General features: G+C 44.9%; 1 protein-coding gene and 1 long non-coding RNA gene across 8 annotated transcripts in view; one reads left to right on the forward strand and one right to left on the reverse strand.

Annotated features, from left to right (window-relative positions):
- GRID1 (glutamate ionotropic receptor delta type subunit 1) overlaps nucleotides 1–14,283 on the reverse strand; it is a 557,494-nt gene extending 543,211 nt beyond the window's left edge. For 6 of the 7 annotated variants that reach the window (XM_052799330.1, XM_052799329.1, XM_052799328.1 and 3 more), the window contains exons 1-2: nucleotides 13,997–14,283; nucleotides 11,647–11,802 (exon numbers count right to left, since the gene is read on the reverse strand). In XM_052799330.1, coding sequence (XP_052655290.1) covers nucleotides 11,647–11,802; nucleotides 13,997–14,075 — 235 coding nt within the window. In that variant the 5' untranslated portion in view covers nucleotides 14,076–14,283. Of the gene's footprint in view, nucleotides 1–11,646; nucleotides 11,803–13,365; nucleotides 13,480–13,996 lie in introns of those variants that run through there. The other variant, XM_052799332.1, reaches the window with a different exon arrangement.
- On the forward strand, nucleotides 14,282–16,176 carry LOC128147098 (uncharacterized). Its single transcript, XR_008236930.1, has 2 exons — nucleotides 14,282–14,912; nucleotides 15,157–16,176. It is a non-coding gene; the product is annotated as an uncharacterized LOC128147098 (long non-coding RNA).
- The last annotated feature ends 3,872 nt before the right edge of the window (nucleotides 16,177–20,048 follow it).

The following is a 20,048-nucleotide window of genomic DNA, read 5'->3' on the forward strand; positions in this document are numbered from 1 at the left end:
AAGTGTTGTGTGTATGTATGATACATATTTTTCTCTAGGGCCTTTTACAGTAGTTCTCTGGTCTCATGTGCTGCATTTTACAGTGTACGAATTTTACAGTTAACTTACACTCCACGCACAGGTTTTGTACAGAGGTGAACTACACCCTTGGGCAACTAACAGTGCTATTTCTGAAAAAAAAAAAAAAAAAAAGAACAACCCCAACTTTATACATTATAAGTCTGTCACAAGTTACAGACTGTAAGCTTTTCTGCCCTGCAAGCCCAAAAGAACATCAACATTTTAAAGCATGTTTTCCCTTTTTACAAACACAAGAGATCCAAAATAATTTCCTTCTTATTAATTAACCCATGTAACAGCTTATTCATTTATTTTTCTGAGAAAATGAGTTTCAGAGCCAAAACGTCACACACATCCTGCTCCAAGCCTTCCTCTTATAGCATCCTAAAGGAGATGTGCCACTTTCACTGACTCAACACAACCACCCACAACTTCTCAGGGCAAGACACAAGACTCCAGTTTACAAATAGTTTCCCTACAGGCCAGCAACAATAAAAGACCAGTTAGCAGGATTACCAAAATCCAGTTTAGAGCCCCACTGCCACCATGAGTGCAGGACATGAACTCCTGTTTTTGATCAACAAACTATTTCTTGCATTCCCCTTAGGTGCTTTTCTGCATGTTGAGCTGCCTAAAGGACAACGTCTCTTTGAAGATAATTAGCACAAGAAAGAAAATTAAAAGGCATTAAAACTATGACAATACCTAATCTGCCTTCTAGTTCATGGTCATTTTATGAAGTATTTTTTGATCAAATTACCATTTTAGTCTGAATGGATTTAACCGCCAGTGTTGCCAGAATGCCCTATAGCAAATATAACTGACCACTGTTGTAATTTCTTTTTTACATTCCTGATATTTTGCCATTCTTTAGAGCTACCGTGATGCTCTCAAGGAGCACCTCTGGCTTCTTGTCCATCTGTGTTCTCCATTTCCTTATGATGTCAGAAATACACAATTTTAAAGGTTAAAATCTAAAACAAAATTTAAAAAGAGAGGAAGATTACCCATCATAATAGTGAAAGCAGGATGAGAGACTTAATTCTGTGATACAAACCCCAGGCTCACTGCAGCAGGTAACATAAAGGAAGCTGTGTGAAACTTAAAGGTTTCCCCTGGCAGTCACTGAAAGGCGGTAAGTCTCCCAAAGACACACATTTCATTTCCAGAATGCAGTTCTACTTCTTTTAATGTATATGGAAAAGACAAAACCTTAGTTTTCTCATGTAGATATAGTAACCATTTACAAACCTTAGAATATGCTCTGAAAAAACATCTGTGTACTGCTGCCAACAGATGTTGTCATCATGATGATTAAAATGCAGTGGAAATAGAATAATCCAGCAAATCACAAAAACCATATTCATAAAATCTACTGCATTGAGCAGTGGCAGGGAAGAGAAGTATGGGGGGAACACCATGCTACCAAACAAGAGAAAGCAGGTAAAAAAGACATCAGAATTCAGAGAAACAATTTACATTTACAAACCTCACTGGGAAGTAGAATGATGAATCTGTCCATATAAAATGGGGCATGGCTGGAAGTGAGGAAGTGGCTCTGAAAAGGACAACCACAGCCAGGAAAGTGTGTGTCTCACCAGCTAGATGCCTTTGAGAAACTGGAGTTTTGGTGAAGAACCCCAGGCGTAAAGATATCAGCTACAATTGTATGGTCTCCGACTCAGCAATAAGACACTAAGAATAAACCAAATGGATGACAGAATGGAGCTTTTCTGAGATAAATATTAGATTACTGAAAAAAAAAACCCAAACCAATGAAATACAACAAAATGCCTTTTGAGAACTAGGATTGCAGATTTGATTCAGAATCAGGCATCACTAGTGATTGCGTTGCCCAGATGACTCTCAGTTTTAGCTGACATTATGTTTTATTTTTAAGCAACGGTGTAAAAGCAAAGACGACACACCACAGTCACAGAAATTTAAACTGTCCTCAACACATGACAAGGCATTAAGCCTTTAGAAACCCATTTGTGAACCAATCTTGCCACACCAGTGCCACTGGCGCTGGCAGAGAAGGGAAAGAAAGATTACTCCAGCCACCTGCTCTAAGAGGGCTGTCTCTAATCAAGCTTGACAACAGCACTTCTGCTTGCCTGCACAGCTGACTTTGTCAGTACCCATCCAGAGGCAAGGCAAGACCCCACTGGCTGCCAAAGCACTGTAACACATTTAATGGGTGCGCTAACTCATGGCTGAGGATACTGCCTGTCCAGAAGCCTTGCTGTAAGACCTTCCTCCCAAATGTTCCCTAAGAGTTACCACACACAGTCCATCAGCTCCATTACAATTTGGGGGGGGGGGGGGGGGTTAAAGAAAAAAAAAAAGGCTGGGTAGTGCTGATATGTGAAATTATTTTTCATGTGGACTACACAATGCTTTAATCCAGATATAGGCACTCTCATTTCAAGCTGCCCTGGACAAGTGACTTTCTACAAGCAGAGGTTCAGTCAACCTCAACTTCTGCTAGTCCATATCTTTCCCCATCTTGTCCTGTGAGCACACTTTGGAAATGCCTTTTCTTCTCTCTGGAAGGGAAATGCCTGCCACAGACTGATTATTTGCAGACTGATTACTTGCTAATGCTGTGGCATCCCTGCCCTTCTCCAGCCTCTTTAAAAATCCAGACCCATACTGTGCAAGTCCCTCGCTCAGACCAGAGGAAGCACAAAATTTTTTTCTGTTTGGGTCACTGAGTCCTACCTGTATCAAAAACAGTTACTTCCACAGTAACTGAAGTACTTCAGGACAAAAGCAAGCCAAAAGAAAAGAAAAATAAAGTTTCAGTAAAAATAAACTTAAAGCAGATAATTGGGTTGTTCCCTTTTATTTTGTGCACTTCAACATCCTAGCCCTCTGTTTTGATCCTTGCAGACATCACATCCTAAGTTCCTTTTCTCTGAGCCTCTCAGATAACTGTTCTCATTCCAAAAATATCCTCAAGTAGGATAGAAAATGGACAAAACATTGGTCATTTAGATTAAAATGCAGCTAATATTCCACACAAGACAATGCTAAATTTATACCAGAGTTTTCCTTTGAGTTCTAAAGCATTTTTTAAATAAATGTGAAATTAAGTCAAGGGTCTGCAAACACGCAGAAAAGACAGTGAGAGGCTGCCTCCCATAAACCAACTCCTCCTTCCACCATCCCAAGTTTTACCTTTATCCAGAAGCAGAGAGGTTAAGAAAACAAAGGGCTATGGAAATGCTGCTCTAGATTAGCAGTTTCTCCACTGAAAGTATTACCAAGCAGCAAATAATTGGTATTTCCTAAATATCAAGTAATGGTACAAAGTAGAGTCATTTACCTGCTGACAAAGACAATTCTCATTAACTTTACAAACATTAGCTTATATGGAAAAACCTTCTATTCACTTTCTAAATAAAAATAAACCAGATTGTCAATGAGATTTTGAGGATATTGAAAGTATTCCATCAGCAATGCTACTAGTTAAAATCTCAAAGACTCAGATAAAGAAGTTAAAAAGCAGAGGATTAAATGACTGGACTGAGAGACAGGATACATAATGAGAGCTCAGACCCACTGCGAGTATTTTGGTTTGAGCTTGTCATATTTTTTAAGCAAGAAAGTAATTTCTTGGATATTATTCTGTTGAATATAGGGGAAAAAAATTGTTTTCTTACTGTCCTTTTACTCCCTCTATGAAAAGTTGCTAAGGGAATGGTTCTCAGTAAGGTCAAGCAGTAGAAACCCTGCTGTGTGTTTTAATGCAGCCAAACACCACTTGAAATTAATGCCTCTTGGTTCTTTTTACCTTTAAGCACTGGCTATTAGTGCTTTCCAGCATTAATTCTTACTGTGCATCTGAATATATAATATAATAGGCAAAAGGAAAAAAAATGGACAGGTACCAAGATGCCACAACAGGGTCAAAGGAACAGAACTTCACAAAAGCAGGGCTAGCATAGACAGCCTCCTTCTGATACGACAAACCTTTCAGGCTATAAAAAGCACTCCAAACCCACAAACCTGAATGCAGTTTCAAGCACAGCAATCAGGTCTCCAAATTATAACAAAATGCAAGCTATTAGTAAAAACATAAAAGAAACCCTTTCAACATATTTCTCATTTCAGATATTTATTGCCTTAAAGTTACGTAAATGAAAGAAATCTTGGCATATTAGCATATCATTATTATCTGCCTTTGAAATGATTACAGATCTACATATGATATAAAATGAGGTTCTCAAAATGTTGCACACTATTTAACGGTCTCACTTCAATTTTCTCATGGACAAGAATCCTAATAACCAAAGAGCTACACTAAGGATCAGCATTAGCTGCTCCCTTTCCTCAGTGAAGAATGAAATGGAAAGGATTCTCAGGATGGCATCTAGATTTCAACTTCAGAGCTGACACATTTCACATTTTTGTGTAAGGTAGTCTGCATAACTTCTGTGTGCCCTGTGCGTAAAATGTTTCATTCCTTGGTCTGAAACCTGGCCTCTTTCAACAGGTTTCCAAATGGAAAGAACTACACAGCATTTCTGTATGTAACAAAAATCACTGCAAGTTCTATTATGTAAAAAAAACCTGTCAAAATGCAAAATTGAATATGTAAGCCATTTTTCAAAATCATGAACTCAAATATCTGTAAATTATGGAAGAATCTCTTGCCAGAAAAGCAATAGCTGTGTGGGCCATTTTCATTCTAGCAGCGCACTTTCAGATAAAAAGACATCTGCTTAAAAAAAAATAAAAGTTTAATTTCATATAATTAGAAGACTCACACAGCAGTATGATTCCAACAATGCATTCTAAGTAAATTTTTTTCTGAGGAGCAAATTGAAAAAACACCTCTAAGCATGAGATGACAGAGACAAATAAAGACACAGCAGGAACTCTCCTCAGAGGGAATTTATTATGAATAAAAGTATGAAAAACATTTTGATCTTTGCCTAAAAAATGAAGAAGAGTTTGACTATGTTTCCTCTGAAATAGCAAAAAGTTAAATCCAAAGTAACTATTTCAGCCACAGTCTTAGTGTGCTGTAGTCTTATGGTCAGGCACTATTGTAGTTGTATAACTAGGCTTTGAGGCTTTGTTTTGTTTTCCTTCCAGTAAATAACTATGGTAAGTCATGAACAGTTTTAATAAACATGATGATATCCCCTCTGTTCAAAGAATGTGTAGTTTTAACTCCTTTCACTGTATGGCTCAACCATGGCATGATAAATGACATCAAAACATAAAATTCATCTCATTCTGCAAGTATGAAGATGTAATTTAAAATGTAATACTTAGATAGTCAATCCTCTAATCATCTGTAGCTGGAAGATTCTGAACACAGAAAGGCTCAAGGCATCTTCCCTGCTGGACACATTACAGTAAGTTCAGCAATTAAATTATTTGTATGGGGTATATGGGCATGCATGTATATGTATATGCATATATACAGATTGTATTTCACAATTTAGGATCATTTTCTTAAGCCATTATTTTAACTTGAGGCTGAGGCCATTTTGTATACCCATTTCACACTTACAGACCCTCTTCCACACTAATGACTGAGAAAAGCTGCCACAGACAAAGCAAGTACTCAGAAATTTATTTTCAAGAATAAAAAAATTTAAAAAGAGAAGCAGAAAGAAAATCTTTAACCCTGAAACACATTCGCTAATATTTTTATGAACACTGCTTATTTCTGTTCTTTTGGGATAATTTCTAGCATGCTAGTTAATGATGTAGCGTATTTTCTATAATGAAATCCTAGAATAAGAAACCCAACTGCAGCTCCTTGATAAATGAGCAGGATCAGCAGCAGGATCAGTGGGAAAGACCATTAGGTACTGAAAAAGAATTGTAGCCTAGCCTGCAGCTGCTCTTGTGTATGAGACCCTTAAAACAGATGGGAGATCCACAGCCAACATGGAAATAAAGGTATTATCAAGTCTGCAAATTAGAAGAGAGAAAAGAAATGAGCTTAACTTGTTAAGCAGATGGAGGGAGTGAAAAAAATCTTTCAGCCAAAATAAAAACTTTTTAACTGCAAAGCATGAAAATAACACGGGATTCCCTATCATCCCACAGCAAGCAGGGACTGAGACACCTCCTGTGGCAGGCTGAGCACACCACCTCCTCATCACCAGCCTCCACCGAGCTGGAGCAGGACTCTGAGCTCCGAGCAGGTCCCATCTACACTGTTGGTGTTTCCACAAAAAAACCTTACTACCTTGGGATTCTAAGCTGTGAGCTCACAGCAGCACCTCCCTCCTACTTCCCCTGACTCCTCATTGCCTGCTGCACCCCAATGCATGGCACTGTCTGGAGCTTGCTCGCCAGGCAGCTCAGCCCCAGCCTGAAATGATGGCAGCCTCTGCAAACACAGAGAACATGGCTGGGGTGGAACTAATCCCAGCACATCCTGTAAAAGAACCTGAGCTGTAGCAGTGATGTGTTTGAGTGGGACTGCCTCCCAAAAGTACAAAATATTTTGCACCTGCAGTTAAACTGTGACCAGAACCTGAATAGCTGTGAGTACAAAGTAACAAATCACAAGTGGAATGAAACAACAACAAAAAGGTGTATTTGGATGTTTGCCCGCAGTCTGCAGCTTGCGTTCATCCTCAGCACCAAACAGACTCCTTTATGGGCTATTGATTCCTTTCCTTCCTACTGAAGACATCTGCAGGTCCCTGCTTTCAGCAGAAGAACACCACAAGAACGGGAAGAGATGGACATATTAATTTGCTGTTTTCTTCAGCTCTGCAAAACACTCTGGTTTATAATACACTGAACCATGCAACTATAGAGCATAAAAACATAAGCACAATGAGATGACAGTGTCACAGATGTCTTCACTGTGGCAGTCCTTAACAAGTCTTGGTCTGGTCTCAGAGGGCACAAGGAGGTAAAACTGTTAAACCCATTCACCCCACTGAGCAACAGCTTTTAACTGCAGCAAACTAGTAGAAAAAATGTGTAGTTGCACAGCAAGGCCTCTCTGACCATGGGAGGGAATCCCTACCTACACTCTTTCTGGCTGGTTTTTAAAAAGTGTTGAAAGCTCAGACTAAACCTAGAAAAAAAAGTATATAACAATATGTTCTTTCTGGAGAGCTCAGAGTTCACCTGTCAAAAACTTCCAAACAAGACCCCGTACCCTGATGAAAACAGTGTGAAATCTATACCAGGTATGTATCATTACCAAGTCCTACAGACTATGATAAGAGATCAGATTCACTCAATGGTATACAAAACACAGACATCCAAACAAGCAGCAGCTCTGAGTTGCTCTGAAACCACAGCAGCATACATGGGACTGACAATAAAACCATTTATGGAACACCATTCTTGTTCTCAAATCACATTCTGATTTTCCAAATTTGTTCTGGTTTCCAGAGCTGACAGCATTTTAACATCAACAAGCACACATACAATGCTGCTCAAATTAGAAACAATTCATTTGAAATTGCTATGCAGAGAGAACAGCAAGTTTCAGCTCCAGGAAAGCTCCATAGATGCACAAACATCACCCGCTGAGAAAAAGGGCTTTAAAGTTTCACAGTTTCTGAGTAACTATCTCCTTTCGATCCCTTCTCCAAAGAGCACTACAAAAGTTAAGTAATTAGCTTTCCTATGCCCTAGTTTTGACCTACAGCTAACTACTCCCCCTCCAAAAGCAACATTTTAAAAACTTACATGTTAGTTTTGTTTGGTTTTTTAGTTTAAACATGCCATCACATTTTCAAGCCCAGCTGGAAACTTGTTTGCCATCCATATGTCATACACACAGTCCCTTTTCCACACTAATGGCAGGCTCAAAAATCCCAATTTGAACTGAAAGCTTTAAAGCGTTTCTCATACCTTTGAGCTTATTTGAATCCTTGAATCAAAAAAGGTTATCACAGTACTAGCTTAAACACACACCACACACAAACAAGCACTTATTATCTCACATCTCAATCACTTAACAGAAACTGAGCACATAGCTCTTTTAGAAGCAAGGATATAATTTGACATCATGTTTGTGATTTGAGCTCATTTCCTTAAAATCATATGAAAAGAACAATGATTCCCCGTATATCTTCTCCCATGAGTCAGTGCAAAACCAGTTTTTCCCTCAAGTAATTGCCACATACATAAAAGCAATATTCCACAAAATGCAACAACTGCTTGCAAGCGCGAACAGACAACGAAGTCCTATTTTATGCATGCACCAGGGTCTGTTTATTCTTTACTGTTACATCCCTTGCCACTGGAGTTCCTTCCACCCACTTGCCACAATTTGTTACAGAATATGAGTTTGATGGCGCCAAAAGAATCTCTTTACTCATCAGCACAACAGGATCTTGTTTCTGCAACATATATTAAAATGAAAGACAATGATAGAACACAATTTACACTTTTTGTTAATAGTTCTCTGGCACCTGACACAACCATTAACATGAGTGTTCACCAAGACTTTGAAGAAAATGGATCTCTGAATTTTATTTACATATTTCAGTCACCAGAAACTATCACAGTAGTGCCCTTGTCTCTCTAAAGCAAAGCCCCTAAAGCTTTTTTTCAAAATCTTACAACACTTCTCAGCACCTTCCAGCCACTCCAATTATGAAAGGCGACGTTATTTTCTGTTTGGCCTTTAGTTCTGCAAATGCACTGCTCCTACTGAGAAAACCCTACCGTTACCACTCTTCCGTGCTTCCTACCCATGCAGAAGTTCTTCAACTGCACAATAAATGCCAGGTCAAACACATGTTAAAAACTGTCTCCATCAGTAATTAAAGTCTTGTTATTGTGTAATAGACTTTGTTACATGGAGAGATGACTTTCCATAATTTTACCAGCACAGTATCATTGAAATGAAGGTCCTCACTTGCAGCACTCTTTTAAAAGGACTTAAGGAATGATTTACAATGTCATCTCACAAGACTGTGCAAAAGATGCTTCAAATAAAAACAATATTTGTGATTGGTTTGATTGCGTGAACTATTCTGGCAGTAGTATCACAATGGTCTATTTTTACTCCAGATTGGTTTTTACTATAAAAAGTTCCATTGCTATGAAACTAATGCTTGCAACGCTGATTTCCATGGCGCTGCTTAGAAAGACAGTGCAGAAGAATAATGTGGATGTCAGGGCATTTTATGTAGCAGCAGCAAGATTGTGCAAGCAGTCTGGGCAGCGGATTTGCTCCAGGTTATTTTGGCTACCATACGCAATATTCTACCAAAACGAGCAGGACATCCGTACAGTAAGATACAATGAGATTTTGAACAGTCAGAATGACACCAAGTAACACTGGGCAGAGAGACGCTGCTCAGCAAGAATAGCCCAGCAACTTCTACGTCCTGTGGATCATTCTGTCAGCATGTTGTATAACAGTTTCAAAAGTAGGAAATTAAATCTCAAATAAAAAAAGACCCGACCTGAACCAACAAAGCAAGCCAGGAAATTGAGCAAAGTCTGATACTCTCCTCTTAGCTCTCCCACTGTGGCAAGGTTTTACTCGCAGATAAGATCATTTTGTAGTCCTCCCAAAAGAAGACACATTGATATGCTTTAATGAAGTAGTGACAGAGAGCAAGTTCTCTTTGGAATTGTGAACATTCACCAACGACTTCCTTAATTCTGCAGTGTGGGATCAGTTCATCAAAGAGTGATTCTAATTGCAATGGGCACATGAGCCCTGAAAGAGCATTGTGAAAGTGGTAGGAGGAAACGTCTTTATTTACACATATTCTTCAGGTAGAACAAAGATTCTGTACCAAAAAGATTAAAAATCTGACCAGAGTCTTTTCTGTGGCTTCAGCATAGATTTTCAACAGAGAAATTTTATTTTCATAGTAGTCTTCATAAATGCAACACTAATCTTCAAGGTTAGCAAACAAACCAATTAAAAAAAAATCCTACTAGATCAAGAACCTTCTAGTTGGTCATGCTTTTCTGCTTTCAACAAAACTGAGCAAAGGGACTCTGTCCACAAGACTGTCAACTCAGATCCCAGGGCATTCAGAATAGTTTCATAAAGTTTTACTTCTGAGAAGAGACGTTGTTAAAAGCAATTGTTCAGCCAGCCAACTACTGTCACTGCCATGAATATGAATAAGCTCCAATATAGGACACTGAGCTTTTGCAAATGTAAGAAGATCCAATTGTTCAGAGTTAATCTTTGCCAATAAATCAACCCGCCATTATTTAGAGACTTTTATTTTCCTCTGGTGTCTGACTATGTGGGTGGAGTTTTGTTTTAAAGTCCCCTTCTTCCCATTTTCGTAAAGATTTTTTTCATACTGCCTTGCTAAGCTTTCAGAGCAGCAGGAGGAATCCTATTGTTAATGGGATCAGGCCCTTGAAAAGGTATATATTGCTGTTTCTCCTGAATGTGCATGATATTAACTAGCAGCTACTCTGAGGAAAAAAGATAGCAGAAGAAATTGTTCAGAGTTCATGAAAATTAACATTTGATGTAATTTTGTAACTATAATTTGCATGTACACAACCTAGACATAAATACATATGGATTAATGCAAATTTTCATACAGGGAAAGATTCACTCTGTGCTCTGTAAAACTAAGGGTAAGGCTGGTGATGAATCATTTTTTTAAATATTCTAGTCTGGGTATATAAATAGCTCTCTGTTTCTAGAATAATTACTACTGAAAAACACATCTTCTGAAATAACCTAGGCCATAATTAACCTTGGCTTCATTAAATCACAAATAATATCTTTTTAAAGTCTTATTTGTAAAGGCAAGCTGATTAATTTAAACGTTTCCCTTTGCAAAAATCTAACTGAAATTATTTACTCGCGTAGCTACTTGTCAGATCTTGTAAACTCTGGGAAGGTTTTCAGCCGGCGACTCGGCTACCTTACCCTCTCCCCAGCCACCCGGGAGGGAGCTCCACTCGCACGGAGGGCCGCCCTGTCGCCGCCGGCCGCCCCGGCTCTGCTTCCCCTTGAGGGGCACGGGGGCAGATGCGCAGGGAGAGGTGCCAGCTTGTGCCCCGCCACCTCCCGCAGCCGTTCCCGCAGCGTCGAGTCCTCCTGCCCGGCCCCTCGGCGCCGCACGACCCCCCTCCCCGCTCCGGGCGGGACCCCCTCGTCTGCCCTGCCCCGCTGCGTCCGCGCCTGGGCCCTGCTGGGGGACGGGACGGGACGGGACGGGGGCGGCGGTGGGGCTCGGCCTTCGCGCCGCAGCGGCGGAGGGAGGGGGCGCTTGCGGATCCAGGAGCGAGCCGGAGCCCCCCTGCTCTGCCGGCTCTCCCGCGGCTGCCACCCCCCGCCTGGGCTGGGCTGCCCGGCGCGGCGCGGCCGGGCACGGCACGGCACGGCACGGCACGGCACGGCTGGGCTGGGCTGGGCTGGGCACGGCGCCGCAGCCGCCGCACCGCGCCGTCCCTCCCCTTTCCTTGTAAGACAGCGCCAACCCCCGACGGAAGAAAAGTTTCCAGCCGAGCGCCAGGATGGGTCCGGGCTGTCACGGCGCTGAAACCGCCTCCCGCCAACCGGCCGGGCCGGGGGCCGTCCTCTCTCAGCCCCGTCCCGTCCCGGCGCCCAGCCCGCCCGCGCCGTGGGTGCCGCCCCGGGGCGCTCACCTTCCTGCACCGCATGGAAGGGGTTGTTGGCCTCTATGAGCTTGATGGAGTAAGTGATTTTCTCGCTCTGGAGGATGTCGTCATTGAGGTTCAGATCCGACACCGCCTGCTTGAACACCTCGTCGTCTTTGGCAGCATTGCCTTCGAAAATGGCACCTGAGGGGAGGAAGGCGGCAGAGGGTGAGGAGGGCTCGGCCCCGCTCCTCACCGGCTCGGCCCGCCCGCTCGCCGCACCAGAACCCCCGCTCCCCCCTGGGCCGTGCAAAGCTCGAGCCGGCTCGCACGGTGCCAGGCGGGGCAGCTCCGGGGGCACCGGGTGCCTGTGGGGTCGGGGCCCACGCGTGGGCGGCCGCCACCGGCTGCGCGGCCTCGTCCCGGGCACGGGGAAGCGCAACCCTCCTCCCGGCCACTTCTGCTCCCCCGGCATTTACGGAGCCCTGAACCGGAGTCACGCCGGGGTGAGGGACTCGCTTCGCCAGTGACGGGAAAGGGAGCAGGCTTGGGAATTCGACCAACTTTTTGCTCACTGCTTCGCCGCTCCCTAGGCTGCTGCCTTTCGGGCAGCAGTTTTGTTGAGGCTCACATGCACACGCGAACGTGAAGCCAGGATTTGTGTCCGGTAACCTGGAAGCTTGAATTTCACTGTCCTGTTTATGCAGTTAACGTGAAAACATCTGGCGATGTGTGTTACATAAGATTCCCTCTCTACGGAGCGTGTGTGTGCCCACGCCAGGCTTACTGCCCTGCTCTACACAGCAGTGGGAGATCTCTAGTGCTGGCAACAAAATGAGAAAAAAAACGTTATCCCCCAGCCTGGAAAAGTCCTGCTGATTCACACTGTGTGTGACTGTGGCTGGAGCCTCCGTGCACTGCCCGTGTGAAATCACAGCTCTGCACACAGCCGCTCGCCTCTCCTGCCCACCGGACCGCTATTTCTGCGAGGAGTTAGTTGGCAAACACCACTCAGGCTGAAGTTCCTGCGGGGAGAAGCCGCGGTGATACCGTCCACCCGCAGGAGAAGCGGGGCCAAGAGGAAGAGCCGCGGAGGCTGTGTCGCTCATACACACACACACAGCCCGGCCAGGGCACTTCCCCAGGGCAGCCCCACCGGCCCCCTGCCTCCCCGCGGGACCGGCCCCGGTGCCGCCGGGGTCTGCCCAGCCCTGGGGACCGCCCCCGGGCCGGAGTCCCCCGCTGCGGTCAGGGCTGACCCCGTCTCCTTAATGGCTCCGCAATGCTGTCTGCCTTGGCTGCGCCCCCAGGCTCCGGAGGCGAGCGGCGCCGACCGGAGCCTCCTCCGCCCGCCCCGGAGCCGCCCCTGCCGGGAAACTTGTTACAGGGCTGGTCCCCCTTTCCCCTTCCCCGCTCCGGGTCGACACGGGACTTTCCTCCCGTCTCCGTGGAGCCTCCCCTCGCCAGGGTCGCGCCCGCCCCGGCCCCCTCCTTTTCTTGATCTCCCATCCTCCCCAAAAGGCTGGTGGGAATTACGGCTTTTTCATTGCCCGGCCGTACTCCCGTCTCCTCCTCTATCATCCTCCACAAGTGATTCTCTCCCCCCCCCCTCCGCCACTAAACATCCTCATTTTCGTTCCTGCTGGTACCTTTCAACACCAGCCAAAAGGTGACTGCAGAGCCTCGCTTTTGCTTGCCAGGCTTCCCGCGGACATCACCATGCCTCGCTCGCAGAAGCCATAAAGTTCACATCAGCCTTTCCTTTACCTCTTATTCATACCCCTCTTCCTCCCACTGCTGATCCAGCCTTCTTGCTGCCCAGGGGTTTTAATGAGATCTTATTCAAATCACAACAGTTGCGCGCATAGACACAGACACACACACAGCCGCTGCAAATCTCGCCTTTCTAACCCTTTCCCAGCCAAGTCGTCGTCCCTCCCCCTCGTCCCCCCCCCTCCGCATTCCGGCTCGGCTGACACCTGCTACGACAGGGGATGGAAACCAGGGGATTATCTCCCCGAAAGTTCTCCCTACGTGCACGTACAGATTATGCCTCTCTCCTGCTCGGGTGTTGGGGGCGGTTGTTTGTTTTCGGTGGCGAGGAGGCGGCGGGGGGGTGGGGGGGGGAGAAAGCCTTTCCACGCAAACAGGTCCAAGCACAGGCTCCCCAGCCACATGGGAGACCGCAGCGGCGGCCCCGGCGCACAGCCGGCATTTCGCCCCTAACTTTACAATCGGGGGAATTCAGCTGCCTTTCTCCCTTCCCTCCTCCTGGCTCTCCGCGGAGTTGCGTTCAACCGCTGCCTGTGACATTACCGCGGTTAAACGAGACGCTCCCTTCATTTATTTATTTATCTGCCGCCTCCCTCCAACACCCCCCCCCCGCTTCCTCTCTTACCAATGTGGATGATGGAGTCCGCCCGCACCGAAACGCACTGAAATATCCAGGGGAAAAGCCAGAGCATCAACACTTCCATTTCCAGCCTCTCGCACAGCACATCAGCCCGGGTTTAGCGGAGAGACAGACGGGAAAAGAAGAAAAAAGGCGCAAGGGCAGGTGGAGCACGGCAGCGGGCGCGGGGGGGAGATGCCCAGACACCCCCCCTTAGAAAAAAATCCCAAATTCCCCCAGCGCCCCAAGAATTTTCCAAGCTTGAGGAAGACGGGTGGCGGGGAGAAGAAAAAAAAAAAAAGCCGGGGCTCAAAAAGCACGGAGGTAGATCCCGGGTTGGCAGGCGGCGCGGCGGAGCCTCCGGCGCTCGGTGTGTGCCGGGGCGCCGGCAGACCGCGAACTGCGGAGCGGCCCCCCCGCCGCCGCCGCCGCCCGCCCCCCGCGCCACGTGACTGCGGAGCCTCGGCGCTCGGTGCCGCCGGGGCACGGCGCGGCGGCGGGGCGCGGGCAGCGGGGCGCCCGGGCGGGCGGCACGGTGGGGAGCTGGCGGCTCCGCGAGGAAGCGGGATGGCTGTGCAAGAACAGGGAAATTAATTGCAATTAAATGTATTCAGATATACCCAGAATTACAGATAGGTCTGCTTTTCTCGCTCGCTCTCTCTGTATATATGTAATGCATGTATATCTCCCGGGGGAAAGGGGTGGGGGGCCGATGCTCCAAGCGCAGGGAGCGGAGGAGGGGGCGAGGCCAGGCGGCTCGGCAGCTCCCCGGTTGCCGGGCGCAGGCTCTCCCGCGGGGCTGCAGCCCCCGCCCGGAGGGCGCCCAGCGCCCTGCATTGCGCGGCCTCCCGCAGCCCCCGCCCGGAGCGAGGCCGGCTCGGCTCGGTTCGGCACTGCGCGGCGCGGCGGGACGCCCCCGGAGGTAAGGGCGCGGGGCTGCGAGCCTGCTGCTGCTCGCCCAACTTCGGGGACCGGGGACGGCGCGGGGGCACCGCGCCGAGGTGAGGGGGATGCCCCTTCTTCCTTCCGCTCCGCTGGGGCCCGGGACACGATCCGCGTTTGACGAGCGAAATGGAAATGCGAGGGGTTTACCCCCGCGCTGGGGGCGAGGGGGTGGGGGAGAAAAGCGGTACAGCAAAACCGTTTCTTGTTTTGTTTTGTTCTAGCTTTCAATGAAATCTAATTCATAAATTGGACATGCTCAGGCTCAGAAGACTAATTCATCCCCTAAAACAAACGCATCAGTGATTGCAGGCACCCAAACGTGACAAGCGTCTCAATATGCCAAGGATCCAGAGAAAACAAATTCATTCAGGAGCCCGAAACGTAATTAAAACTACTGCCAAGAAAATGAGTTGGGAGCAGGATGTTACCAAGATTATTAAGTTGCTGTGGGGCTGAGGCACGGACCGCGATAGCGATACATATAGATAATGTCAGCATGTGGATAACAGGAGGCAGAGCGATTCCCGGAGGTCGCCGTCTCGCAAGCACAAGTCTGGTAACAGAGCGCTGTGGCCGCATCCTGCTCCCGGGGAGGTAACGCCAGAGCTCAGAGCCTCGGCGGGGGACGGATCAGGCCCCCGCCTGCTTCACCCCGGCAGCCTGTCCACAGAGGGGCCAAGGGCCCGTTTCCCCCTGCCGTTACACCGGCCCCGCCATGTAAATTCAGCACACTTTTTATAACCGTCACCTGTACATGCGCTACTGAATTCTCCAGATACTCAGCGTTGCTTACTTGCAGGAGAGATGGCTGCGATGTATTTATTTAATATAGAAAACGTTTTTTTCGTGCAGAGCACACTATGGCAAAAACTGCTTAATGCTAAGGAGTGGGAAATATAGATAAGCTTTACAATGGCTGGGGAGGCCGAAGCGGGGGGGAACACAGTATAGATGGAGCAGAGTAAAAGGGAAGGAAGCCAAAATGGAAATGATATGAGCAAGAATCCCTGTTGATCCACATGCGTCAACAGCCTCCTATTCAGTGGTAGTTACAAGCACAGCTTTTGAACAGGGAAAAGTGGGGGGTAAATAAAACAAGATATACTTTTTAAAAATAAATCACTTGTTAACAACTCTTACTTACAGTCCTTGTCTTAAATATGCAATTTCACACTGATCAATGCAGAATGATACATGCTATATGCTGTATTTCATGTAATAAAAACACTTAATCCAGATAATTGGCTTCTGGGACAAAGATCAATAGAAATGTTCCTTATTTGACTACGTTAGCAAGTCAAAATTAATTCTAATTTACATTTGCTTCAAATCAATATGCACTTAGTGACTTACACAGGCTCTTTAAAAAGTTAAGCACCTATATTGACCACAGTCATATATATGTCACTAACAAGTACATGTGTGGGAATTAGAGAGGGGGGAAGTGTTACCACAGAACCAATCTCTGACTTCCATATAGGAAAGGAGGTTAAATTTATTTGTGTTTGAAAAGTTCTTTGGCATCCTAGCCTGAAACCTGTAGAAATATGCAGCTATTAAACCCGCGATTTATACAGGCATCCAAACACCAGTCAGTTACACTGCAAGCACTTGAGAGCAGGCTTGCCTCTTAGTTAAGTTTGTACAGTGAGATCTTCACTTCAGCTGGGATGCCTCTGGCTGCTGTTTTAATAACAGTAAAATAGTAATATAAAATATTAAAAATCTAAACCCAGTGAATTGGACAAGTTACAATATTTCCTCTGAAATCCCCAAGCAAGCACTGCATACAGAAAAGGATCCAGTCCCAGCCAAAAGGGGGGAAAAAAGGACAGGGGCCCACAGAATGCTATAAAACAGACCAACTGAAAGGGCAGAAGGCTATTTGGCACAGCCAGAGGACAACAACAAATGAGGAAAATGCCTAGAAGAATTCTCAAATGCCATAAAACCTGATTTGTAACATGCAAAGTACAACAAGACCTAAATGGATCCACCACACCAAAGAGAAGAACTGCAACTTCAGTAGCATCTCTGCAAGGTGGAGAGTTGCAGCATCAAAACTTCATTGTGTCTGGGTTTAAACTTGATTTAAGTCAGGCTGCACTACTTTTTCTTTCCCATTATCTGCATTATCTTTTCTTTCTCTTCACCCTCCACCTTTTTTTTTTTTTTTAAACTTTGGCTTGGATTATGTTTTTCATAACACTTACTGCTTCCTCTATTATTTCCCTCCTTCCAAAAAGGCTATCGAAGTTGCATTGCTAAGCCCAGTATAAATGAGAGCGCACATTTCAATTCTGCCATTCATCATTTGCCATCAGAAGAGCACTGACATTTTGTGGTGGGTGTACGTTGTTTAGATGCAGCAGTCGGCACTAAAAGGCTAATCCATTTGCCAACATTTTGCATATTAAGAATGTTATAAGTCACCGTGATATTCCATCATCATTGTGTAAGGGACAACTCATTACACTTTATTACATAAGGTACCACTGGATTTACAGTACCAATTGAAGAATGACATCTCATTAGCAATACGCAAGGTAAATACCCAACTCAAGTGACAGTCACTATTCAAAGTTCAACTCCGTGGCAACGGATGAAATTCTATGCACATCTCTAACAGCTCTATTACCTTTGCAAACCACTGTGCTGATTTTCAGTCAACCTATCATGAGCTATTGCTGTGCTTATTTCAGTTGTCAGAACAAACGTGGTATGAAACCTGTACTGAATGGGGTTTGCTACCACAACAGAATGGCTTGAGTAAGGCTCTGAAAACTACATTGTCATTAGAAACATAGGATATCCTAGAAAGGTCAACTGAAAGGCCTGTGCAGTGCCACGCTCAGAGCCTTGTGCCCAGGGCTCTGTCCCTCTGTGCTGCCACAACATGAATGAGGCACATTTTGAAAGACATCACCAGAACTACAGCTGCAGGATATGCCCGGATCTGGAAAGCTCCTCATGTTTACTGAGAATTTACAAAGCTGCTTCATAAGCAGGAGCTCTGCAAGACTAGAACATTGAGACTTTTATCATATTATAGCCTATGCTCAGAATAAATGGAGTGCTTTAAGATTCAGCATTTCTCCTGTCTTCTCCTAGCTTCCACCCATTTACTATAGCTAAGCTGAGGCTTCTCCACAAAAAAATTGGGACAATGTTAGGTGCTTAAAACAGCATGAGAAGCGCTGGAGGGAAATTCTGGTTCTTGTTTGGGAAGAGGAAGAAGAGAAAAAAAAGACTCACAGTCTGGGTAGTTCAGACAGGGAAATAGTCTTCTCCAAAGCTACCCTTAGCATTTTCTCAAGAATCTTTATCTCTAGCAGGGGGAAGGGGTTGGTGGTGATTCTCTAGTCCCCCTGACAGCACAGATCCATAATGGCCCATGCATTTACACCTAGCTAAGAGCTAACCCCGAAAATATGTTTGTATATATCTACGTGTGTACGTGTAGCAATGATTATTATTCCCGCTGAAAGTGAATGGAACTCCTTCTCTGTATCAGTTATACAGAATAAAGATGCAGCAAGTATCTCCAATTGTTAGCTGCTCAGACTATGGAGTTGGAAGAATGAAAACAAAAAATAATCAAAAAGATACGAGTACACAACATGGTAAGTCTACCTTGTTCCCTAATAGCCAAGACGCCTACAGTTAACACACACACACAAAAAGTCAGATTTCATTGCAGTTTAGAATAAGAAATTTAACAGCTCTGCTTCTCTTTGGAAATAGTAATGCAAAACCTCAAATCTACTTTACATTCCTAAGTTTGTGGATGTTTATGTTTAAGAAGTCACTTGACTGTCATTCATCTGTGGTGACAGCCCGAGGTTTCAGGTGCTTTGCTGAAGCTTCCTTTAGCTTATTGAAACCTTCTTTTCTCTTTTTGTGGTTGATAGCATAGTATGATAATCTTCCAGGAGTAAATGGACTAGATTCTCTCTGCAAGAAGAGGCTGCTGAATTATAGAGGTTTTTCATGGGACAGTTGACGTTCTTGATTAATTTGTTGTCTACCTACAAACGGTCTGAAACTTTGCTATAGTCAACACTTTATTTGGATTGACATGTCTTTTAAGATGCCATAAAGAAGGCAAAGCACTATTATTTCCAGATTTTTACCTGATTTAATTCAGCAGAGTACACACAGCCTAGATTTGATTTAATTCATACTTATGTTTGCTTAATTCCATCAGTTCAATATCTGTTGCATCTTGATAAGATTTATATTTACTTCCCTACTCCTCTCTTCCAACTGTGCCTTTTCACACCCTATTTTTCTTTAACGGGTGTTTTCTTTACAATAGATGAGGGCCTATATAGGCTTTTCCAGCCTCCCACATTTTTGTAGTTGCATAAATGCACTCTTAATGTAGTCCAAGGCAAGCTGTATCAGTGTTGGTAAATTTAATGTCTATCTTGGCATTTGTATTTAATAAACACTTTGATTCAGAAGAAACTCAAAAGGAATCTGTTTATTCACAACATTTTAATATCACCAATATGTATCTTATGGAGAGCTCTAACACACAGGTGGCCAAGGAATCCTTTGTCATTGCCATTTGGGATGCAAGCATAACTCGTAGTTACAGGAAAAACCCTTTCCCCTTTGCTGCTAAGCAAGCTCCTTGTTGTTATATCTACTGGTCACTGACTGGAAAAGGCTAAACTCTGTAAGCTTGTTTTCCTGAGCAGGGATCCTTTCTTTTTTTTTCTAAGGGGAAAAGAAAAAAAAAGGGGGGGGGGGCAGCAAAGTAGGTATGGTTGCCATCTTTTATAGTACAGATTCATAAGGATGCGAGCTCCCCAAGTAAAAATGTTTGCTAATTATTCATAATTTAATAGTAGCCATATCAAGATGATCTCTGAACTAATTTCATTGGCACTCATCTGAGGGGGGAAAAGAAATTTACAAGATTCTTCACCAAACACATATAACCCTCTGTCGTGGTTTAACCCCAGCCAGCAACTAAACACCACGCAGCCGCTCACTCAATCCTCCCCACCCAGTGGGATGGGGGAGAAAATCGGGAAAAGAAGCAAAACCCGTGGGTTGAGATAAGAACGGTTTAATAGAACAGAAAAGAAGAAACTAATAACGA

The sequence above is a fragment of the Harpia harpyja genome, chromosome 10 (assembly GCF_026419915.1).
Source record: "Harpia harpyja isolate bHarHar1 chromosome 10, bHarHar1 primary haplotype, whole genome shotgun sequence".
Lineage (NCBI taxonomy): Eukaryota > Metazoa > Chordata > Aves > Accipitriformes > Accipitridae > Harpia > Harpia harpyja.